We start from the raw sequence: 24038 nt of genomic DNA on the forward strand, positions 1-24038 counted from the left end.
GGAGCCCAAAATATTCTGACCTCCTCCCGTTTGTTACCACACTTGCCATCGGAGCTGAATAGAGCAGTTTTACCCACTTGATAAATCCCTCCCCAAACCCAAACCTTTCCAACGTCTCCCACAAGTATTCCCACTCCACCCTGTCAAATGCCTTCTCCGCGTCCAGCGCTACCACTATCTCCGCCTCCCCTTCCACTGCTGGCATCATAATCACATTTAACAATCTCCGGACATTTGTGTTAAGTTGGCGTCCCTTCACGAACCCCGTCTGGTCTTCATGGACTACCCCTGGCACACAGTCCTCTATCCTGGTTGCCAGGACCTTTGCTAACAGCTTGGCGTCAACATTTAGGAGGGAGATGGGCCTGTAGGACCCGCACTGAACCGGGTCCTTGTCCCGCTTCAAAATCAAGGAGATCAGGGCCTGCGACATTGTTGGGGGCAGAACCCCCCCCTCGCGCGCCTCATTAAAGGCTCTCACCAGCACTGGACCCACCAAGTCCACAAATTTCCTGTAAAACTCCACCGGGAACCCATCCGGCCCCGGCGCCTTCCCCGCCTGCATCTGGCCTATCCCTTTAATTAGCTCCTGCAGCTCTATCGGCGCCCCCAACCCTTCTACCAGCTCCTCCTGTACCTTTGGGAACCCCAATTTGTCGAGAAAGTTCTTCATTCCCCCTCTCCTCTTCGGCGGTTCAGACCTATACAATTCCCTATAGAAGTCCCTAAAGACCCTATTCACCTCTTGCCCCTTCTGCACTACATCCCCACCCCTCTCTCTCACTCCCCCAATCTCTCTGGCTGCATCTCGCTTACGAAGCTGGTGTGCCAGCATCCTGCTCGCCTTTTCCCCGTACTCATACGCCGCACCCTGCGCCCTTCTCCACTGCATTTCCGCCTTCCTAGTGGTCAGTAGGTCGAACCTGGCCTGCAAGCTACGCCGCTCCCTTAATAGCCCCTCCTCTGGTGCCGCCGCATATTTCCTATCTACTTCTAGGAGCTCCCCCACCAGCATCTCCCTTTCCTGCCTCTCCTTCCTCTCTCTGTGTGCCCTTATGGAGATCAGCTCTCCTCTAATCACTGCTTTCAAGGCCTCCCAGACCGTCCCCACCTGCACCTCACCTGTGTCATTCGTACCCAGATAGTTCTCAATGCCCGTTCTCACCCTTCTGCACACCTCTTTGTCCGCCAACAGCCCTACATCCAGGCGCCACAACGGGCGTTGATCCCGCGCCTCCCCCATGTCCACGTCCACCCAATGTGGTGCATGGTCCGATATCGCAATGGCCGAGTACTCCGTGTCCTGCACTCTCGGTATCAGCCCCATGTTCAATACGAAAAAATCGATCCGAGAGTACACTCTGTGGACGTGGGAGAAAAAAGAATACTCCCTCGCCCTAGGCCTACCAAATCTCCATGGGTCTACCCCTCCCATCTGCTCCATGAACCCCCTTAACACCTCTGCCGCTGCCGGCCTCCTATTCGTCCTGGAACTCGATCTATCCAGCCCAGGGTCTAGCACCGTATTAAAGTCCCCTCCCATGATCAGGCCCCCTGCCTCCAGTCCCGGGATGAGGCCCAGCAGGCGCCTCATAAAACCCGCGTCGTCCCAGTTCGGGGCATACACATTTACCAGTACCACATTCTCTCCCTGCAACCTACCCCTCACCATCACATACCTGCCCTCCTTATCTGCCACCACCTCTGCCGCCACAAACGACACCCTCTTTCCCACCAAAATCGCCACCCCCCGGTTCTTGATATCCAAGCCTGAGTGGAACACCTGTCCCACCCACCCCCTTCTCAGGCGGACCTGATCTGCTACCCTCAAATGAGTCTCCTGCAGCATTGCTACATCAGCCTTCAGGTGTGAGAAGACCCTTGATCTTTTAACCGGCCCATTCAGCCCCCTTACGTTCCACGTGATCAATCGGATCGCTGAGCGACCCGTCCCTACTCCCTGTCGATTAGCCATGTCTTGTCCCTTGCTCGCCCCGGTCATCCCTCCTTTTCTGACCCGCTTCCCATAGCGATGGCCCCCCCCCCCCCCCCACCCCCCCGGCTCTCCCCTTCTCGTCCCTGGTCTTTCCAGCAGCAACCCGGTGTCCCCCCCCCCCCCCCCCCCCCGGCTAGGACCCCTCCTAGCCGCGATGTACCCAACATCGTACTCCCGAGAGTCAGCTGGTCTCCGCTGACCCGGCTGCTCCTGCCACATTCCGACTCCTCCCGGTTCACCCCATCTGCGCCCGTGAAAGATCCCCTTAAAACCCCAGAGAAAGACCCGCATAATCAACCCGCTCCCCCCCCGTCCCGTCTCCCCAACTTAACGATATATATACCCAATGGCAAATAAATACATAAATACTTAACTACATACTTAAATAACAAAATAATTAACTAGCTATCAACTAACAGTGTGCTCAACCATCACCCTCCATCAAACAGTATAAATAACCGCAGATAACCATAACCCGAAAAGAAAGAAAGAACAAAAAAACCCCCAAGCACCCAAAGGAAAAGGGTAAAAGGGGTAAATAACTAAGGGAAATTGGAAACGGGAAGAAACACCCCATAAGAAGCCAACGACCCACAATAGAGATTTCAACAGTTCAAATATACAGAAACACCCAACAACTCGGAACCTTCAAGATATTCAGAAAAGTCAACCGTTCGAGAAAAAACACCCCAAACAATCCACGAAACTGTTACCCAGTTCCGACCTGGCCTGAAAAAGAAAAGGGCCACTTGCTCAATCAAGAGTCCCCAGGCGGCTACGACCGCCGGTGCTCCCAGGTTTTAGTTCGTGTCCAACTTTTCCTCTTGTACAAAGGTCCAGGCCTCCTCTGGGGACTCGAAATAATGATGTTGGTCCTTGTAGGTGACCCACAAGCGCGCCGGCTGCAGCATTCCAAATTTGATCTTTTTCGCGTGTAGCACCGCCTTTGTCCGGTTGTACCGGGCCCGCCGCTTTGCCACCTCCGCACTCCAGTCCTGGTACACCCTTACCGTCGAGTTCTGCCACTTGCTGCTTTTCTCCCTTTTTGCCCACCTCAGGACTTTCTCTCGATCACTTAGCCGCTGGAACCGCACCAGCACCGCCCTCGGGGGCTCGTTTGCCCTAGGCCTCCTGGCCATGACCCGGTACGCCTCTTCCAGTTCCAGGGGCGCCGGACCGGCCCCTTCCCCCATCAGGGAGCTCAACATCTCCGCCACATATCCCGGGAGATCCGACCCCTCCAGGCCTTCTTCCAGGCCCAGGATCCTCAAATTTTTCCTCCTCATCCGAGTGTCCAGCTCCTCGAAGCGGCTCTGCCACTTCATGTGGAGTGCCTCGTGCACCTCCACCTTTGCCCCGATGACTGTGGCCTCCTCCTCCCTCGCGGTCATCTCCTGCTGCAGCTCTTTAATCGACGCCTCTTGGATCGCCTGGGCTCCCACCAACCTGGTGGCCGTCGCGTTCATGGACTCTAGGAGCTCCACTTTCATCTCCGTGAAAAAACGGAGGAGAGCGGCCTGCTGCTCCTCCGCCCATTTCTTCCATTCCTCCGGTGCGCCGCCGGCCGCCATTTTGATTTTCTTCCCCCGCTTTTTTTGGGGAGCTGCTGCCGTTTTTCTTGCCGCTCCACTCCGGGTACCGACCATAAAATCGGTCTAGTTCTCCTCAGGGGACCTTCCCCCACCGGGATTCGTCTTTACTGCACCTTTGGGGCCCTCCAGTTGGCCCGAAAACACCTTTGTCGCAGGAGCTTCCAAGTGTGCGACTTAGCTAGTCATAGCCGCACCCGGAAGTCGACCCCGTCATTCTTCGAGGCGGGCGGTCGATTCACGCTGGGTCGGTTTTGGGGGGGGGGGGGGGGGTGCAGGAGAATTAGGGGGACGGCGGGCGCGGGATTCACGCCAACTCCTGGTGATTCTCCCACCCGGGGGGGTCGGAGAATCCCGCCCCTGATCTTTTGGTGGAAGGAAGGCGATTAATGAAGCAGATGAAGATGGTTGGGCCTAGGGCACTACCCTGAGGAACTCCTGCAGTGATGCCTTGGAACTGAGATGATTGACGTCCAACAACCACAACCTTTACATACCAATAAGTTAGGTATGACTCCAACCAGTGGATAGTTTCCCCCCTGGTTCTCGTTGACTCCAGTTTTGCTAGGGATCCTTGATGCCATCTCTTGTTAAATACAACCTTGATGTCAAGGGCAGTTACTCTCACCACACCTGTTCAATTCTGACCTAATGGTGGATGGAAGATCATGATTATGCAGCTGAAGATAGTTGGGCCAAGGACACTGCTCTGAGGAATTCCTGTGACAGTGTTCTGGGATTGCAACAATTGGCCTCCACATCTTCTGTGGGTTCAAATCCTACTTCAGTACCTATCACAAAATCTAGCATTCTGAGGTACCAAGTTCAACCTGGGGCCTCTTCATTTGAAGGTCTCCTGGCACTAACATCAACAAGAGGAAGGTATGGTCTCCCATATCCCTGCCATTGTTTATTCCTCAACCAACATACTGAAGCACATTACTTGTATGTTCTACTTGACTACTACCATGTGGCTGTTTGTGAGATCTTACTGTGTGCAATATGGCTGGAGTATTTCCTTCATTGTAATAGTGACTACACTGCAAAGTTTTTTTTTAATGGGCTGTAAAGTGCTTTAGGATGCCCTGATGCCTCAAAGGTGCTATTTAAATCCAAAATGTTTCTTCCTTTGTGCCAGAATTAGTGATTATAAGGAAGCTATTGATAATTAACTCCAAGATGTAACTACAAGAAGTGGCTGGTTTAGCTCAGTGGGCTAGACAGCTGGTTTGTGATGCAGAACAAGGCCAGCAGCGCGGGTTCAATTCCCACACCGGCTGAGAATTCTGAATTCTCCCTCCGTGTACCCGAACAGGTGCCGGAATGTGGTGACTAGGGGCTTTTCACAGTATCTTCATTGCAGTGTACATCTAAGCCAACTTGTGACAATAAAAAGATGATTATTATTAACAACAAGAAATGTTGGAGGTGGGAAATATTTTGAATTGCATAGACTATGTCACAATGAAGAAACTCTAGGGCGGGTGAGAGGATAAAAATTGCAAGTGAAATTCAGTTTGTTTAGTTCAATATGTAATGAGAAATAAATGACTGTGAGCAGATGATTGCAGGAAGGAAGTTATTGAAGTACAAATTTCATATACTCATTACTCCTCTTTATCCTGTAGGCATCTGTTGGGCTGACACCAAGGATATGCAAGGTAATTGCTTTTACAAACGTAACTTGGATATTATTTATTGCACGTTTCATCACTGTTGGTTCATAGCATGTGTGTTAAAATTGTTTCTTTTCACAGGGACTCTTTTCCAGGGTTGATGACTATCAAGAAAAACCAACATCTTGTAGAATAGAAGTTAGGTGAGAATTCAATCCTTGAATTGATGACACTTAATCTCTCTCTGTCATTCACTTTTTCCATCTCCCACCCTCCTCACTGGGATCCAGCACTAGTGCTGAAAGTTTGGATGTCTTAAATGTAATCTGAAAACATAGATGGTCACAATTGTATTGTGGAGCCCTCAATGTACCATACCTTTTATAACACACAAGATCCAGCTTATTGCACAGGCGCTGCATCTGTATCAGGATCACAATTCGCTTCTTTTCTTTCTCCCAAAGTCTCATTAGGTCATTGTACGATGATTAGCATTTGGCAGAAATCGGTTTTGTGAAATGAAGTGCTTTATGAAATGATGACCTCTTTATCCAGTGTTCAGAATAGGTAAGAAACCGCTCTATCTCCAGGATTGAACGGCTCTGCCCCAGGTAAAGTGTGGTTTCTCTGCTGCTAGGGATACTGGATAAAGAACTCCCCATTCTGCTGAGATAGGTAAAGAAAAAGAAGTGCATAGAGTGACCCTTTTGAAAATAATGGCAATGATGCCAGTCCCCAAGGTGTCCATAATTTATAGGTTTAACTGTATGTTTTAACCTTTGCAAAACAAGCTCAAATACATTGGAGGAAAATGAAAAGAAAGACTGAAGTTAAATGCAAAGCCTTTAAAGCAAACACCAGGAGTATCTTTAGCAATTAAACTGAATAGCACTGGATGTTTCTTATTCTAAATATATTTTTATATATATATACTTCATGGGTTCGTACTGCAGGCAGTAATACGAGAACATATTATTTTTGACAGTGGAACAACCTCCACTTCACTTGACATATTCCAATGAGATCACCTTTCCTTGTCTTAAACTTTTAAAGAATACAGGCCCAGCCTGATAGGACAATCCCGCCATCCTTGAAATCCGTCTAGAGAATATTTGTTTCAAGCACTCTATTGCGAGTATATCCTCCCTTCGGTGGGGAGACCAAACCTGTACACAATGGTGTGGTATCACCAAGTCTCTGTAGAACTGCACTTCCTTATTCATGTACTCAAATGCTCCTGCAGTAATGTCTATCAAACTATTCCGCCTTCTTTATTGCTTGTTTGAACCTGCAAGTTAGCTTTCAGTAATTTATGAACAAGGACACCCAGGTCCCTTTGGACATCAACATTTCCCAATCTCTCTCTATGGGCAGCACGGTAGCACAGTGGTTAACACTACAGCGTCACAGCGCCAGGTTCCCAGGTTCAATTCTCTGCTTGGGTCACTGTCTGTGCGGAGTCTGCATGTTCTCCCCGTGTCTGCGTGGGTTTCCTCCAGGTGCTCCGGTTTCCTCTCACTAGTCCCAAAAGACGTGTTGTTAGGTAATTTGGACATTCTGAATTCTCCCTCTGTGTACCCGAACAGGTGCTGGAATGTGGCGACTAGGGGCTTCACACAGTAACTTCATTGCAGTGTTAATGTAATCCTACTTATTATTATTTAATTTCCCAATCTCTCACTATTTAAGAAATACTCTGTATTTCCATTTTTTTTATCGAAGTGGATAGCTTCACATTTTTCCACATTATATTCAATGCACCATGTTCTTCTCCACTCCTTAGTCTGACTAAGTCTGCTTGAAGCCTCGTTGCATGCTCCTCACAAGTCACATTCCCACCAAGTTTTGTGTCGTCCTCAAACTTGAAAATATTACCATTGGTTCCAACATCTTAATCATTGATATAGATTGTGCATAGCTGAGGCCCAAGCACTGATCCTTGTGGTACCTCACTAGTCACAGCCTTCCATCCCGAGGATTCCTACTCTCTATTTTCTGCCTGTTTACCAATTCTCAGTCCATGCCCATATTGTTGCCCCTAATCCCATGTTCTCTAATTTTGCTTACTAACGTCTTGTGTGGGGCCTTGTTGAAAGCCTTCTGAAAATCCAAATACACCAAGTCGATGACTTCTCCCTTATCTATTCTCAAAAAATCTCCCAACAGGTTTGTCAAACTTGATTTCCCTTTCATCAATCCATGTTGACTCTGCCAAATCCTACCATTATTTTCCAAGTGTCCAGTTATCACATCCTTTGTAACAGATTCTATTTTCCCTGCTTCTGATGCCAAGCTAACAGGTCTATAGTTCCTTGTTTTCTGCTTCCCTCCCCATTCTTAAATAGTGGGGTTACATTTGCAACTTCCAATCAGCAGGGAATGTAATTGTGATTATCAGGTCTACGGATTTATACTTTTCTGGACCTATTAATTTCTCCAAATCTACTTTTTTACGAAGTCTGATTTCTTTCAGGTCCTCAATCCCGCTCGTCCCTTGGTGCTCTTGTATTTTTCTAGATTTTTTTTCTGTCGTCTGTGAAGGCAGACGCACAGCAATTTTTTTTTAGTTTCGCTGCCATTTTCTTATTCCCCATTACAAATTCTCCTGCCTCTGCCTGTAGTGGAACCACATTTGTCTTTGCTAAGCTTTTCCTTCTTGCATAGCTATAGACGCTTTTCAGTCCATTTTTACGTGTCTTGCTTTCCTTTGCTGAATTATAAAATGCTCCCAATTCTTAGACTTATTCCTTATTGGCAACTTTATAAGCCTCTTCCTTTAACTTAATACAATCTCTCTGTTGTTAGCCATGGTTGGATCACTTTTCCTGCTGGGTTTTTGTGACTTAAAGAAATGTATTCTATAAACTCCCCACCTCCTTTTCCATTTTGCCTATCCTTCCTAAATGTCAAATAACCTTGAATATTCAGTTCCCAATCTTGGTCACCTTGCAGCAATTAAATCATATCTGTTAACTTTTGTTTGTGTTATCAATTTATCTACCTTTTTGCAAATACTGAATGCATTTAGATAATGTCTTTAACTCAATCCTTCATTATTTTCCCAACCTCTTACCTTATCTGTTGCTGCACACTTAAGTTTGTATGCTCAGTCCCTTCCTGCCACACTCCTTGACTACCATTTCCCTTATTGCTACATTGCTCTCTTGACTTTTAATTTATGCCATTCTCACCCACACTATTTAGTTAAAAGCCCTCTCTAATTCCTCAGTTATACAGAAAACTGATCCCAGCACGGTTTTACGACTACAGGTGACTGAGGAATCAAAACACATTTAACCTACACCAAGATAAAAGCAAATTACTGTGTATGCTGGAATCTGAAACAAAAACGGAAAATACTGCATAATCTCAGCAGCATCTGTGGAGAGAGAAAAGGGAGCTAACGTTTTGAGTCTGGATGACTCGTCAAGCTATCCAGAGATTATTGCCTGACCACTTAATAAAATAAATAGTTGTCTCGCTAGATTCTTAATTCCCTTTTACTAGTGTCTCTTAACTAATTATTATCTTATGGTAGCTAATTAAAGATTTATTTGAATTGTTTTGCTAGTTTTTGGTCTTCTATACACAGACTAACAGCAATTACTTACCAACCAATTTACGGTTTTCTTGTAAAAATATCAAAAACATAAACAGCACGGTAGCACAGTGGTTAGCAGAGTTGCTTCACAGCTCCAGGGTGCCAGGTTCAGTTCCCGGTTTGGGGCACAGTCTGTGCGGAGTCTGCACATTCTCCCTGTGACTGCGTGGGTTTCTTCCGGGTGCTCCGGTTTCCTCCCACAGTCCAAAGTTATGCAGGTTAGGTGGATTGGCCATGCTAAATTGCCCTTAGTGTCCAAAAAAGATTAGATGGGGTTACTGGGTTATGGGCGTAGGGTGGAGGTGTGGGCTTAGGTAGGGTGCTCATTCCAAGGGCCGGCGCAGACTCGATGGGCCAAATGGCCTCCTTCTGCGCTGTAGATTCTATGATAATACACCTTACGTGTATTACTAAGTCTGACTTTGTAAAAAAAACTCAATACACCAGATTAATCCCTAGTTCAGATAGGAAATGCTCACCAACCAATCACTTACCTTGATTTTTGGGGGGTACCAGTTAGAGTTTAACTCTCTCTGTTGCTGCTTTCACTGACTCTCCCACTCATTGCAGCTTTCACTGACTCTCCCACTCACTGCTGCTTTCACTGACTCTCTCACTGCTGCTTTCACTGACTCTCCCACTCACTGCTGCTGCTTTCACTGACTCTCTCACTGCTGCTTTCACTGACTCTCTCACTGCTGCTGCTGCTTTCACTGACTCTCTCACTGCTGCTTTCACTGACTCTCTCACTGCTGCTGCTGCTTTCACTGACTCTCTCACTGCTGCTTTCACTGACTCTCTCACTGCTGCTTTCACTGACTCTCACTGCTGCTTTCACTGACTCTCCCACTCACTGCTGCTGCTTTCACTGACTCTCTCACTGCTGCTTTCACTGACTCTCTCACTGCTGCTGCTGCTTTCACTGACTCTCTCACTGCTGCTTTCACTGACTCTCTCACTGCTGCTTTCACTGACTCTCTCACTGCTGCTGCTGCTTTCACTGACTCTCTCACTGCTGCTGCTGCTTTCACTGACTCTCTCACTGCTGCTGCTGCTTTCACTGACTCTCTCTCTGCTGCTGCTGCTTTCACTGACTCTCTCTCTGCTGCTGCTTTCACTGACTCTCTCACTGCTGCTGCTTTCACTGACTCTCTCTCTGCTGCTGCTGCTTTCACTGACTCTCGCTGCCGCTGCTTTCACTGACTCTCTCACTGTTGCTGCTGCTTTCACTGACTCTCTCACTGCTGCTTTCACTGACTCTCTCACTGCTGCTGCTGCTTTCACTGACTCTCTCACTGCTGCTGCTGCTTTCACTGACTCTCTCACTGCTGCTGCTGCTTTCACTGACTCTCTCACTGCTGCTGCTGCTTTCACTGACTCTCTCTCTGCTGCTGCTGCTTTCACTGACTCTCTCACTGCTGCTGCTTTCACTGACTCTCTCTCTGCTGCTGCTGCTTTCACTGACTCTCGCTGCCGCTGCTTTCACTGACTCTCTCACTGTTGCTGCTGCTTTCACTGACTCTCTCACTGCTGCTGCTGCTTTCACTGACTCTCCCACTGCTGCTTTCACTGACTCTCTCACTGCTGCTTTCACTGACTCTCTCACTGCTGCTTTCACTGACTCTCTCACTGCTGCTGCTGCTTTCACTGACTCTCTCACTGCTGCTGCTGTTTTCACTGACTCTCTCACTGCTGCTGCTGCTTTCACTGACTCTCTCACTGCTGCTTTCACTGACTCTCTCACTGCTGCTGCTGCTTTCACTGACTCTCTCACTGCTGCTGCTGCTTTCACTGACTCTCTCACTGCTGCTGCTGCTTTCACTGACTCTCTCACTGCTGCTTTCACTGACTCTCTCACTGCTGCTGCTGCTTTCACTGACTCTCTCACTGTTGCTGCTGCTTTCACTGACTCTCTCACTGTTGCTGCTGCTTTCACTGACTCTCTCACTGTTGCTGCTGCTTTCACTGACTCTCTCACTGCTGCTGCTGCTTTCACTGACTCTCTCACTGCTGCTGCTGCTTTCACTGACTCTCTCACTGTTGCTGCTGCTTTCACTGACTCTCTCACTGTTGCTGCTGCTTTCACTGACTCTCTCGCTGCTGCTGCTTTCACTGACTCTCTCTCTGCTGCTGCTTTCACTGACTCTCTCACTGCTGCTGCTTTCACTGACTCTCTCTCTGCTGCTGCTGCTTTCACTGACTCTCTCACTGCTGCTGCTGCTTTCACTGACTCTCTCACTGCTGCTGCTGCTTTCACTGACTCTCTCACTGCTGCTGCTGCTTTCACTGACTCTCTCACTGCTGCTTTCACTGACTCTCTCACTGCTGCTGCTGCTTTCACTGACTCTCTCACTGCTGCTGCTGCTTTCACTGACTCTCTCACTGCTGCTGCTGCTTTCACTGACTCTCTCACTGTTGCTTTCACTGACTCTCTCACTGCTGCTGCTTTCACTGACTCTCTCACTGCTGCTTTCACTGACTCTCTCACTGCTGCTGCTTTCACTGACTCTCTCACTGCTGCTTTCACTGACTCTCTCACTGCTGCTGCTGCTTTCACTGACTCTCTCACTGCTGCTTTCACTGACTCTCTCACTGCAGCTGCTGCTTTCACTGACTCTCTCACTGCTGCTTTCACTGACTCTCTCACTGCTGCTGCTGCTTTCACTGACTCTCTCACTGCTGCTTTCACTGACTCTCTCACTGCTGCTGCTTTCACTGACTCTCTCACTGCTGCTGCTGCTTTCACTGACTCTCTCACTGCTGCTTTCACTGACTCTCTCACTGCTGCTGCTGCTTCCACTGACTCTCTCACTGCTGCTGCTGCTTCCACTGACTCTCTCACTGTTGCTGCTGCTTTCACTGACTCTCTCACTGCTGCTTTCACTGACTCTCTCACTGCTGCTGCTTTCACTGACTCTCTCACTGTTGCTTTCACTGACTCTCTCACTGCTGCTGCTTTCACTGACTCTCTCACTGCTGCTTTCACTGACTCTCTCACTGCTGCTGCTTTCACTGACTCTCTCACTGCTGCTTTCACTGACTCTCTCACTGCTGCTGCTTTCACTGACTCTCTCACTGCTGCTGCTTTCACTGACTCTCTCACTGCTGCTTTCACTGACTCTCTCACTGCTGCTGCTGCTTTCACTGACTCTCTCACTGCTGCTTTCACTGACTCTCTCACTGCTGCTGCTGCTTTCACTGACTCTCTCACTGTTGCTGCTGCTTTCACTGACTCACTGTTGCTGCTGCTTTCACTGACTCTCTCACTGCTGCTAATGCTTTCACTGACTCTCTCACTGTTGCTGCTGCTTTCACTGACTCTCTCACTGCTGCTTTCACTGACTCTCTCGCTGCTGCTGCTGCTTTCACTGACTCTCTCACTGCTGCTGCTGCTTTCACTGACTCTCTCACTGCTGCTGCTTTCACTGACTCTCTCACTGCTGCTGCTGCTTTCACTGACTCTCTCACTGCTGCTGCTGCTTTCACTGACTCTCTCACTGCTGCTGCTGCTTTCACTGACTCTCTCACTGCTGCTGCTGCTTTCACTGACTCTCTCACTGCTGCTGCTGCTTTCACTGACTCTCTCACTGCTGCTTTCACTGACTCTCTCACTGCTGCTGCTGCTTTCACTGACTCTCTCACTGTTGCTGCTGCTTTCACTGACTCTCTCACTGTTGCTGCTGCTTTCACTGACTCTCTCACTGTTGCTGCTGCTTTCACTGACTCTCTCACTGCTGCTGCTGCTTTCACTGACTCTCTCACTGCTGCTGCTGCTTTCACTGACTCTCTCACTGTTGCTGCTGCTTTCACTGACTCTCTCACTGTTGCTGCTGCTTTCACTGACTCTCTCGCTGCTGCTGCTTTCACTGACTCTCTCTCTGCTGCTGCTTTCACTGACTCTCTCACTGCTGCTGCTTTCACTGACTCTCTCTCTGCTGCTGCTGCTTTCACTGACTCACTGCTGCTGCTGCTTTCACTGACTCTCTCACTGCTGCTGCTGCTTTCACTGACTCTCTCACTGCTGCTGCTGCTTTCACTGACTCTCTCACTGTTGCTTTCACTGACTCTCTCACTGCTGCTGCTTTCACTGACTCTCTCACTGCTGCTTTCACTGACTCTCTCACTGCTGCTGCTTTCACTGACTCTCTCACTGCTGCTTTCACTGACTCTCTCACTGCTGCTGCTGCTTTCACTGACTCTCTCACTGCTGCTTTCACTGACTCTCTCACTGCAGCTGCTGCTTTCACTGACTCTCTCACTGCTGCTTTCACTGACTCTCTCACTGCTGCTGCTGCTTTCACTGACTCTCTCACTGCTGCTTTCACTGACTCTCTCACTGCTGCTGCTTTCACTGACTCTCTCACTGCTGCTGCTGCTTTCACTGACTCTCTCACTGCTGCTTTCACTGACTCTCTCACTGCTGCTGCTGCTTTCACTGACTCTCTCACTGTTGCTGCTGCTTTCACTGACTCTCTCACTGCTGCTGCTGCTTTCACTGACTCTCTCACTGCTGCTGCTTTCACTGACTCTCTCACTGTTGCTTTCACTGACTCTCTCACTGCTGCTGCTTTCACTGACTCTCTCACTGCTGCTTTCACTGACTCTCTCACTGCTGCTGCTTTCACTGACTCTCTCACTGCTGCTTTCACTGACTCTCTCACTGCTGCTGCTTTCACTGACTCTCTCACTGCTGCTGCTTTCACTGACTCTCTCACTGCTGCTTTCACTGACTCTCTCACTGCTGCTGCTGCTTTCACTGACTCTCTCACTGCTGCTTTCACTGACTCTCTCACTGCTGCTGCTGCTTTCACTGACTCTCTCACTGTTGCTGCTGCTTTCACTGACTCTCTCACTGTTGCTGCTGCTTTCACTGACTCTCTCACTGCTGCTACTGCTTTCACTGACTCTCTCACTGTTGCTGCTGCTTTCACTGACTCTCTCACTGCTGCTTTCACTGACTCTCTCGCTGCTGCTGCTTTCACTGACTCTCTCACTGCTGCTGCTGCTTTCACTGACTCTCTCACTGCTGCTGCTTTCACTGACTCTCTCACTGCTGCTGCTGCTTTCACTGACTCTCTCACTGCTGCTTTCACTGACTCTCTCACTGCTGCTGCTTTCACTGACTCTCTCACTGCTGCTTTCACTGACTCTCTCACTGCTGCTGCTGCTTTCACTGACTCTCTCACTGCTGCTTTCACTGACTCTCTCACTGTTGCTTTCACTGACTCTCTCACTGCTGCTGCTTTCACTGACTCTCTCACTGCTGCTTTCACTGACTCTCTCACTGCTGCTGCTGCTTTCACTGACTCTCTCACTGCTGCTGCTGCTTTCACTGACTCTCTCTCTGCTGCTGCTTTCACTGACTCTCTCACTGCTGCTGCTGCTTTCACTGACTCTCTCACTGTTGCTGCTGCTTTCACTGACTCTCCCACTGCTGCTGCTTTCACTGACTCTCTCACTGTTGCTGCTGCTTTCACTGACTCTCTCACTGCTGCTGCTGCTTTCACTGACTCTCTCTCTGCTGCTGCTGCTTTCACTGACTCTCCCACTGCTGCTGCTTTCACTGACTCTCTCACTGTTGCTGCTGCTTTCACTGACTCTCTCACTGTTGCTGCTGCTTTCACTGACTCTCTCACTGCTGCTGCTGCTTTCACTGACTCTCTCACTGTTGCTGCTGCTTTCACTGACTCTCTCACTGCTGCTTTCACTGACTCTCTCACTGCTGCTGCTTTCACTGACTCTCTCACTGCTGCTTTCACTGACTCTCTCACTGCTGCTGCTTTCACTGACTCTCTCACTGCTGCTTTCACTGACTCTCTCACTGCTGCTGCTGCTTTCACTGACTCTCTCACTGTTGCTGCTGCTTTCACTGACTCTCTCACTGCTGCTGCTGCTTTCACTGACTCTCTCACTGCTGCTGCTGCTTTCACTGACTCTCTCACTGCTGCTGCTGCTTTCACTGACTCTCTCACTGTTGCTGCTGCTTTCACTGACTCTCTCACTGCTGCTTTCACTGACTCTCTCACTGCTGCTGCTTTCACTGACTCTCTCACTGCTGCTTTCACTGACTCTCTCACTGCTGCTGCTGCTTTCACTGACTCTCTCACTGTTGCTGCTGCTTTCACTGACTCTCTCACTGCTGCTGCTGCTTTCACTGACTCTCTCACTGCTGCTGCTGCTTTCACTTACTCTCTCACTGCTGCTGCTGCTTTCACTGACTCTCTCACCTGCTGCTGCTTTATTATAATAACCTAAGCAATAATAACACCGATGCAAGTATCACAAGCTGCCCCACGTCTGTGACAACAGTCATATCCCTGATTATAGACTTCAGCAATTTCCCCATCACAGATGTTATACTAACTGGTCTGTAATTCCATTGTTTCCCCCTTTCACCCTTCTTAAAAAGTGGACTGACATGTTCAATTTTCCAATCCAGAGGGACTGCTCCTGAATCTGGGGAACTCTGGAAGATTTTAGTTCGGCATTTACAATATGCTCCCCCTACTTCCTTTCACACCCTCTGAAGGAAGCCACCAGGTCCTGGGGATTTGTCACTCTTTCGTTACATTAATTTCCTGGTTAGTGATGCTAAACTTAATGTTAGTTGTATTAAGTCCCTGTCCTCTATTGACTATTAATTTTTTCGTGACTTCCCGTAGCACAGTGGTTAGCACTGTTGCTCCAGGGTCCCAGGTTCAATTCCCGGTTTGGGTCATTGTCTATGCAGAGGCTGAATGTTCTCCCTGTGACTGTGTGGGTTTCCTCCGGGTGCTCTGGTTTCCTGCCACAGTCCAAAGATATGCAGGTTTGGTGGATTGGCCCTGATTTTTTTTTTAATTGCCCATCGTGTCCAAAAAGATTAGGTGGGGTTACAGTGTTACGGGGATAGGGTGGAGGTGTGGGCTTAAGTAGGGTGCTCTTTCCAAGGGCTGGTGCAGACTCAATGGGCCGAATGGCGGCCTCCTGCACTGTAAGTTATGTGATTCTATGAAGTTAGCCTCCTTTTGAACTGTAAGTACTGAGGCAAAGTAATGGTTCAAAACGTCTGCCATTTCCCATTATCACTGACAATGGGCACAATGTAACGGAAAAGTTTCTAAGTGTCATTTGGAGCGGGTTTTGCTGGGAGTTTACCGCTGGCTCTGCTGGCAAGTTCCCCATCGTTATCTAACGACACTTAGTAATCTTTTTGGGGCTTGGGAAGTTTCTCACCAGTTTTGGCCATGCAAAAAAATCTTTTCATCACTGGAGAGCTGAACTCTTGAGATCGGGCCACAATTTTGAAAGAGTCCCCCGATCTCTAAGTGAGTTTGTGGGTCACCATGCCCCTCACCCATGCTTGAAATCATCCCCCACATACTTGGGCATTACTCATACCCCCCCCAAAAGAGGACACCCCACTACGGGGCCCCAGGGGGGCACCCCATCCCCCTTTTCGGGATTCCCACCTGTCATCCCCAAACCTCCCAGAGGCCCCTTCTTACCTGCCCTGCTCTCCCCCACCCCACTCTTCATACCCCCCCCCCCCCACCCTCTTTCATGGGCACTGTTCCTTGTGCCGTGACCCTTGGCAATAGCACCCTTGCACTACCACCCTGGCTGTGCTCCTGCCAGCTTTGAGGTGCCATCTGCGTACCTTGGCACTGCCAGGGCCACAGTGCCAAGGTGCCGGCCTGGCAGTGCCAAGGTGCCAGCGATCCAGGGGTCCACCCCACACACTCCCTGGTCAGCCAGGGGCTTCCGATGGCTTGGGAGACCCACCCCGAGTGCGATTCTGCTTGCTGACCTGTATTGAATGGCGCTCAGCTGTGGCCTCCCTGGGTTGGCCAGTAGATCCCGGCAAGCTGGTAGATACCGGGCAATTAGGTGAAAGCCTGCTTGCGCGAGCGCAGCTTGGTCCTGCCCATTGTGGGCGGTTTCCTGATCTCGACGCCTCGCGGGACTTGTGTAGATCCCATGAGGCATCGTGTCTGTCGGGAAGCCTGCAGGAAGCTTCAACCGGGATCTGCCGGCAATGTTGCGCTCCCATTGGGGCGAGGAGTGGCCGGTAGATCGCGCCCAAGTTCTCCATTTTCAGCTTTTAGTGGGCCTACATTGCTTTTCACCACCTGTTTTCCCCTTATCTAACTCTAACATTTCTTCTTATTGATTGTGATGTCCGTTGGAAGTTTCCCTTCATAATTTCTTTTAGTAGCTTTTACAGGCTGTCATGTGACCCTTAGCTGGTCTTATTTGTAAGCCTTTTCTTTTACATTTCTGTTATCCCTAATCTCTTTAGTTGTCCATGGCTGTTTTTTTTTTTGTGAAGTTGAGCCGTTTCCTCTCGGGGGCTATATATTTGCCAAACATATCCCTGATGTATCTCATTAAATGTATCTTTGAATATTCTCCAGTGATCTTCATTCGTTTGACCCATTAACAGAACTTCCCAGTTTACCGTGGACTGTCTGCCTCATCCTGTTAAAGTCAGCCTTACCCAAGTCTAAAATTCTAGTATCTGAAACGTTCTGTTCACTTTCAAATCTTCACTCAAGTCAGTCATATTGTGATCACTATTTGACAAATGTTCGCGCACAGTTAGGCTCCTAATTAAATTGTGCTCATTAATAAATCTAATATTGCCTGCCCGTTTATCGCGCCTGGAACATGTTGATGCAAGAAACTATCTCAGACACATTCCTTAAATTCATTACCTTTCTGACAGGTGCATCTCCCAATCTATGTATAAATTGAAATTCTCCATTAATGCTACACACTTGTTTAATTTGTCCCTTTATACAATCTGGCACCTCAGAACTGCTACCAGAGGGTTGATACACGACACCCGTTACAGTTATAGACCCTTTTTTGTTCCTCAGTTCTACCGTTATGGTCTCCACTGGATGCTTTCGCCTCATATGCTCCCTCATCATTGAAGTGATGGTACTTCTAATCAGTAAGGCTACTCCACCCCTTCTGTCATATTCTCTGTCCCTCCTATAAACTTTATAACCAGGTATATTTAGTTCCCAGTCCTGACCATTCTGCAGCCATGTCTCTGTAATAGCGACAACATCATAATCTTCAATTTGCATTTGCGTCTGCAGCTCATCTCGTTTATTTCTCATACTCTGTGCATTTGCATATACAAATCTTAATTGGGCTATACCCTGGATTGTCCCTCCACACTGATACTTTATTTGCTTGTTTATTGTTTTTCACTTTTAATTTAAGCAGCAGACTTCTTGTAGTTTTGCCATTAGCTGCAGTTCCTGATTATCAGGTGGAGACTGTCCCAATGGTACAGGTCTTTTCTGTCACAATACTAGTGGCAGTGCCCATGAAATGGAACCGCTCTTTCCCATACCGCTCCTTTAGCCACGTGTCTACTTCCTTAATTTTCTCATCTCTGTGCCAATTTGCACGTGGCTCAGCTAAATAATCCAGAGATTATAATCCTTGAGGACCTGGTCTTTAATTTTGCTCCTAGTTCCTGATATTCCCCAAACAGGTCTTTTTCCTAAGTCTTACCTGTATTGTTTGTCCCAACGTGGCCCACAAAACTGGATTTCCCCCCCCCCCCCACTCCAATTTCCTTTAAAACAGGTTAGAGATGTCCCTTGCCCTGGCACCGGGCAGCAAACATACCATGCGGGACTCTCGGACCTGCTTGCAAAGGATGCTCTGTCCCCCTAATTATAGAACCCCCTATCACGTCTTTTTCATTTCCCCTCTTGAATGGTCTCTTGTAACACGGTGCAGTGGTCTGCTGGCTCATCCTCCCTACAGTCCTCCTCCTCATCCACACAGGGAGCAAGTACCTAGTACCTGTTGGACAAGGTCTTCCATTGTTTAAAATTGATCTGTATGTTGATTGAAAGCGTATTTATGCATTGAGCAGGCTAGATGTTGAAACTTTGTGAGGTGATATTGGTCGGATTGGTTATCTGTAAAAATAGGGGGCAGGATTCTCCGACGCCGGGTTGGAGAATCGCTGGGGAAGGGCATGAAACACGCGATGCCGCTCCGACGCCGCTCCGCCGATTCTCCGGTCGCTGGAGAATCTGCGGCAGGTATGGTCGCTGCGGCGCCAGTTGGGGGCCGCTCAACACCCCCCCCCCCCCCCCCCCGGCGGCGATTCACCTCGGTGGGCCATCCTGATGTGGGGAAGGGGGGGGGGCAACGGTGGCCAGGCCCACGGTTGGTGCCTACCGATCGGCGGGCGGGGTAATCCTGGGGGGGGGGGGGGGGGGGGGAGAGAGGCTGGGGCTATGTTCCTCCGTTCCTCTGTGCTGGGCCACTGTAGGGCTCCACCATGTTGCCCAGGGGCCAGAGCGGAGAAGGCAACCCACGCGCATGCACAAACTCACGCCGTCCGTGTGGCCAGTATCGGCAGCTGGGAGCTGCGTGAAGCGCTTCAGTGCCGTGCTGGCCCCCTGTGCGGTCCAGGATCGCTGCTCCTAGGGACCAGATGATGCCATTGTAAAATGCTCCGGCATTTACGATGGCGTCAACACTTAGCCCCATTATCGGAGAATCCTGCCCAAGAAACCTTATATTTCTTTTAATAAATTTAGAGTACCCAATTCATTTTTTCCAATTAAGGGGCAATTTAGAATGGCCAATGCACCTACCCTGCACATCTTTGGGTTGTGGGAGTGAAACCCATGCAAACACGGGGAGAATGTGCAAACTCCACACGGACAGTGACCCAGAGCCGGGATTGAACCTGGGACCTCGGTGCCGTGAAGCAGCAGTGCTAACCACTGTGCCGCCATGCTGCCCGGAAACCTCATATTTTACATACGTTGGGTTTGTCATTATTTGGGCCTGGAACAGAAAACATCCAACATGACATGGGCGATGTAAAATCAAAAGTTATGAATTCAGGAGACTCTTTTCCCTCTTTCCCCCCCCCAATGAACAGTTCCTCAAATAAAGTAATGAACAGCCTCCACAGCACTTGAAGCCCTCTTCTGACCCCCTTCGAGCGAACTTAATCTTCTCCAGCCAGAGAAAGTCATACAAGTCCCTCAGCCAATCTGCCACCCCGGTGGCATATCTGACCTCCAGTTCAAAAGGATTCTTAGTTGGGCAATCAGAGAGGCGAAGGCCACTACATTGGCCCCCTTCCCCTTCAGCAGCCTCGGCTCCTCCAAGACCCCAAAGGTTGTCACCATCGGGTCCAGCTTAACCTTGGCCCCCGCTCTCCTGGATAATGTCCCGAACACCGCCTCCCAAAAACCCTCCAACGTCTCGCAGCCCCAAAACATGTGAGCATGATTCATCGGCCCCCCTCCGCAATTCTCATACCCATCTGCTACCCCTGGAAGGACTCGTTCGTCCTAGCCCAAATCATGTGTACCCTGTGTATACTTTGAACTGAATTAAGGTAATCTTGCACAGGAGGAGGTTGAGTTCACTCGCCTAATGCCGCCCCCACTGCCTAAACCCACACAGTGGCGTCAACATCGACATTTTATCCAACTTAAAATGCCTCCTCAACTGGTTCCATGTCCTAATAGTCCACCACCGGACTCCCTGTATACTTACCCGGGGGCTAAATACCCCTTTTCCACCACCAATGCCTCGCCTTCTCCACATTCGCAGCCCAGTGACAATACATCAGGTTCGGGAGTGCTAACCCCCACTTTCTGCCTCTGCCTTTGTAGAAGAGCCCTCTTCACTCTTGGTACCTTCCCTGCCCATATGAACTCCAAAATTAGTGCCACCAACCTCCAGAAAAAAACCTTTGGGAGAACGATCGGTTGGGGGGGGGGGGGGGGCGGCCGCAGGTAGGTACGAAAGACAACCAGAGACTTGGCGACACATTCATCTTTACCACCTGCACCTTCCCTGCCAACATCAAGTGCAAAGTGTCCCACCACTTGAAATCTCCCTTCACCTCATCCACTAAACCTGTCATTCGTATGCACACTAGCCACAGGGGATGCATACAAAAGTCGAACCACAAACTTCAGCCCAAACCCAAACCGACCCAGAATTTCAAACACTCTACCCGATCAAAAGCCTTCTCTGGATCCATGGATACAATAACCTCAGGGCCCGGTTCCTTTCTCGCTCTCGCTCTCGCTCTCGCTCTCGCTCTCGCTCTCGCTCTCGCTCTCGCTCTCGCTCTCGCTCTCGCTCTCTCTCTCGCTTCCCCCACACCCACGACAGAGTCACAGTTATATTCAGCAGCCTCCTAATGTTACTTGTAAGCTGCCTTCACAAAGCTCATCGATCCTCAGGGAGGCCACCTCTGGCACACAGCCCTCTAACCTACACGCCGATACTTTCATGTTTGTGATTAACAAAGAAATGGGCCTGCAGGACCAACATCCAGTGGGTCCTTTTTGGGATCAACAAGATCGACGCTCATGATAACATTGCTGGCAACTCAACCACATGGAATAGTTAGGCAAATTACATCACTGCATTTGAGAGGGATCCTGAAAAATACACGAGGGAGTAAAGGATGGAAAGATTTGCCGATAGGATTGTATGGAACGGGGTTGGGTAGAGCATAAACAGCATGGATTAGTTGGACAAAATGGCCTTTTTTTGTCATATAAATGCAGTGTAATTCTATATAAAAGCAAAACCTTTTTGCACTCAACAGACCAGGTGGAAGAAGAAGCCAGCCCTACAAATTAACCAATCTTTCTCGGAGTTGCTGATTGACATGCCGGGCATTACCAACAATTTCTAATATTACTTAGATTTCCACTGTTAATGTCCCTAAGTTACATTGCTGTTTATTAACAATTCACAAATACGAGCCTCTTCTTTTGGCAGCTTTCTGGAAATTTATAACGAGCGTGTCCGAGATCTTCTGAAGCGTTGTGATGGAAACAAGCCCTACACACTTCGTGTGCGTGAACACCCTGATAAGGGCCCTTATGTGCAAGGTAATCTCATGTTTATTTTATCAATCTATGTCTTCTCTGACACTGATCGCTTTCATCGCAATTTGTGCATAATTCTGCCGATTTCACTTACTTCATCGAACCTTCATAAACCTTTCGGCCCAGTTTGCATTTTCGTAGAATTATAAAACGATTACACCAGAAAAGGAGGCCAATCTTTCCACCAATAGAAACAGTTTCTCCTGATCTACTCTGTCCAGATCTCTCATGATTTTGAACACCTCTATCAAATCTCTTCTCAACCTTTTTTTCTCCCAGAACAACAGCCCATGATTCTCTAGTCCAGCGAGTAACTCATCCCTGAAACCATTTTCGTGAATCCTTCCTCCACCATTTCTAATGCTTTCAAATCCTTCATGGAGCATGGTCCCAGAATGAGACACAATACTCCAGCTGTGGCAAACCATTGTTTTATGCACGTTTACCATTGCTTTCTTGTTTTTTTGTACTCTGTGCCCCTATTTACTGCGTTTGAAATTGTGTGCTTTGTTTTCAGTTGTCTTTCCTCATTCTTCCCAGCAAAATGAATCATTTCACCCTCTGCATTAAATTTCATCCATTCATGTCACCAACTTGCCAATGTCCTTTTGAGGTTTAGTGCTATTCTCCTCCCAGTCCACAATGCTTTCAAAATTTGTTAACATTTTCAAATTTTGAATTTATACCCTGCACATCCAAGTCTGGGTTATTAATATATTGGAAGGAAGATGAGGGATCCTGACAATGACCTCTAGAGAAAGTCATTAGAAATTTTGTCTGAAAGATAACTATTTACTGAGTATTTACTACTACTCAGTTTCCTGTTGACCAATTTTGTAGTCATTTTTGAATTATCCGTTCGCAGGATGTGAGTATCGCTGGCAAAGCCTGCATTTGTTGCTCATCCCTAATTTCCCTTGAGACCGTAGTGATGAACCACTTCTTGAGCAGCTGCAGTCCATCTGGTGTAGATACATCTGTGGTGCTATTAGGCAGGAGTTCCAGCATTTTGACCAGACTCCAGTGATATTACAGTGATTATAATTCCAAGGCAGGGTAATGTGTGGCTTGGAGGGGCAATTCTAGGTGGCGCTGCTCCCATGTGTCTGCTGTCATTGTTCTTTTAGGTGGTATAGACCATGGGTTTGGAAGATGCTGTTAAAGGAGCCTTGGAGAATTGCTGCATTGAATCTTATAGATGTAAACACAGTGCAGCCACTGTGCCATGGTGGTGGAGGGAGACAATGTTTAAGGTGCTGGATGGGGTGCTGATTAAGTGGCCGGATTTGTCCCGGATAGTGTTGAGCTTCTTGAGAATTAATGGAGCAGCACTCATACAGGCAAGAGGAGAGTATTCCATCATACTCCTGACTTGTACCTCATATAGATGGTGGACGGACTTTGGAGGGGTCAGAAAATGAGATACTCTGCAAAATTCCCAGCTCTGAACTGCTGTTTGTAGCCAGAGTATTTATATAGAACATAGAACTGTACAACACAGTACAGACCCTTCGGCCCACGATGTTGTGCCAAACTAGTCTGAAACTAAGATCAAATCAACCTGCTCCCAATCATTCTAGTGCACTCCATATGCCTATCCAATAACCGCTTGAAAGTTCCTAAAGTGTCCGACTCCACTACCATAGCTGGGAGTGCGTTCCACTCTCCAACCACTCTGAGTAAAGAACCTACCTCTGACATCTCTCCTATATATTCCACCATGAACCTTATAGTTGTGCCCCCTTGTAACAGCTACATCCACCCGAGGAAAAAGTCGCTGAACGTCCCCGCTATCTATCCCTCTCATCATCTTATACACTGACTGGTCCAGTTAGGTTTTTGGTAAATGGAAATGGCTGGGATGTTGATAGTGGGGGATTTGGTGAAGGGCAATCACGCTCACCTTGCCTATCAACTTTGCTCTTTTGTGCATATTGGGCAAAGACTGTAATGAGGTCGGGAGACAATGAGCCTGGTGGAACCCAAAACGATCAGTCAGCAGACTGTTATTGTGTGATAGCGCTATGAATAGCACTCCATCACTTTGCTGATAACATGAGTAGTCTGATGGGGTGGAAATGGGCCAATTGTTTTTTGTGGACAGGACATAGCTGGACAATATTTCACATTGCCAGAAAAGATGCCATTGCTGCAGCTGTACTGGAACAGATTGGCTAGGGTGTAATAGTTCTGGAGCACAATCTTTAGTACCACTGCCGTGGCTGTATCTGCTAACTTCAACCATTTATTGATTTGTTAATTGTCCACCACCACTCATGACTGCTTGCGACAGAGCTTTTGATCTGATCTGTTGGTTGTGGGATCATTTAGCTCTACCTATTGCAT

The 24038-nt window shown here is 48.5% G+C and overlaps 1 protein-coding gene across 2 annotated transcripts in view; it reads left to right on the forward strand.

Moving 5' to 3' along the window:
- Positions 1-24038, forward strand: part of stard9 (StAR-related lipid transfer (START) domain containing 9) — a 391160-nt gene that overhangs the window by 157684 nt on the left and 209438 nt on the right. For both annotated transcript variants that reach the window (XM_038782026.1, XM_038782033.1), the window contains exons 5-7: positions 5214-5246; positions 5343-5404; positions 21583-21695. In XM_038782026.1, coding sequence (XP_038637954.1) covers positions 5214-5246; positions 5343-5404; positions 21583-21695 — 208 coding nt within the window. The remainder of the gene's footprint in view (positions 1-5213; positions 5247-5342; positions 5405-21582; positions 21696-24038) is intronic.

Source organism: Scyliorhinus canicula, chromosome 2, assembly GCF_902713615.1.
Source record: "Scyliorhinus canicula chromosome 2, sScyCan1.1, whole genome shotgun sequence".
Classification (NCBI taxonomy): Eukaryota; Metazoa; Chordata; class Chondrichthyes; order Carcharhiniformes; family Scyliorhinidae; genus Scyliorhinus; species Scyliorhinus canicula.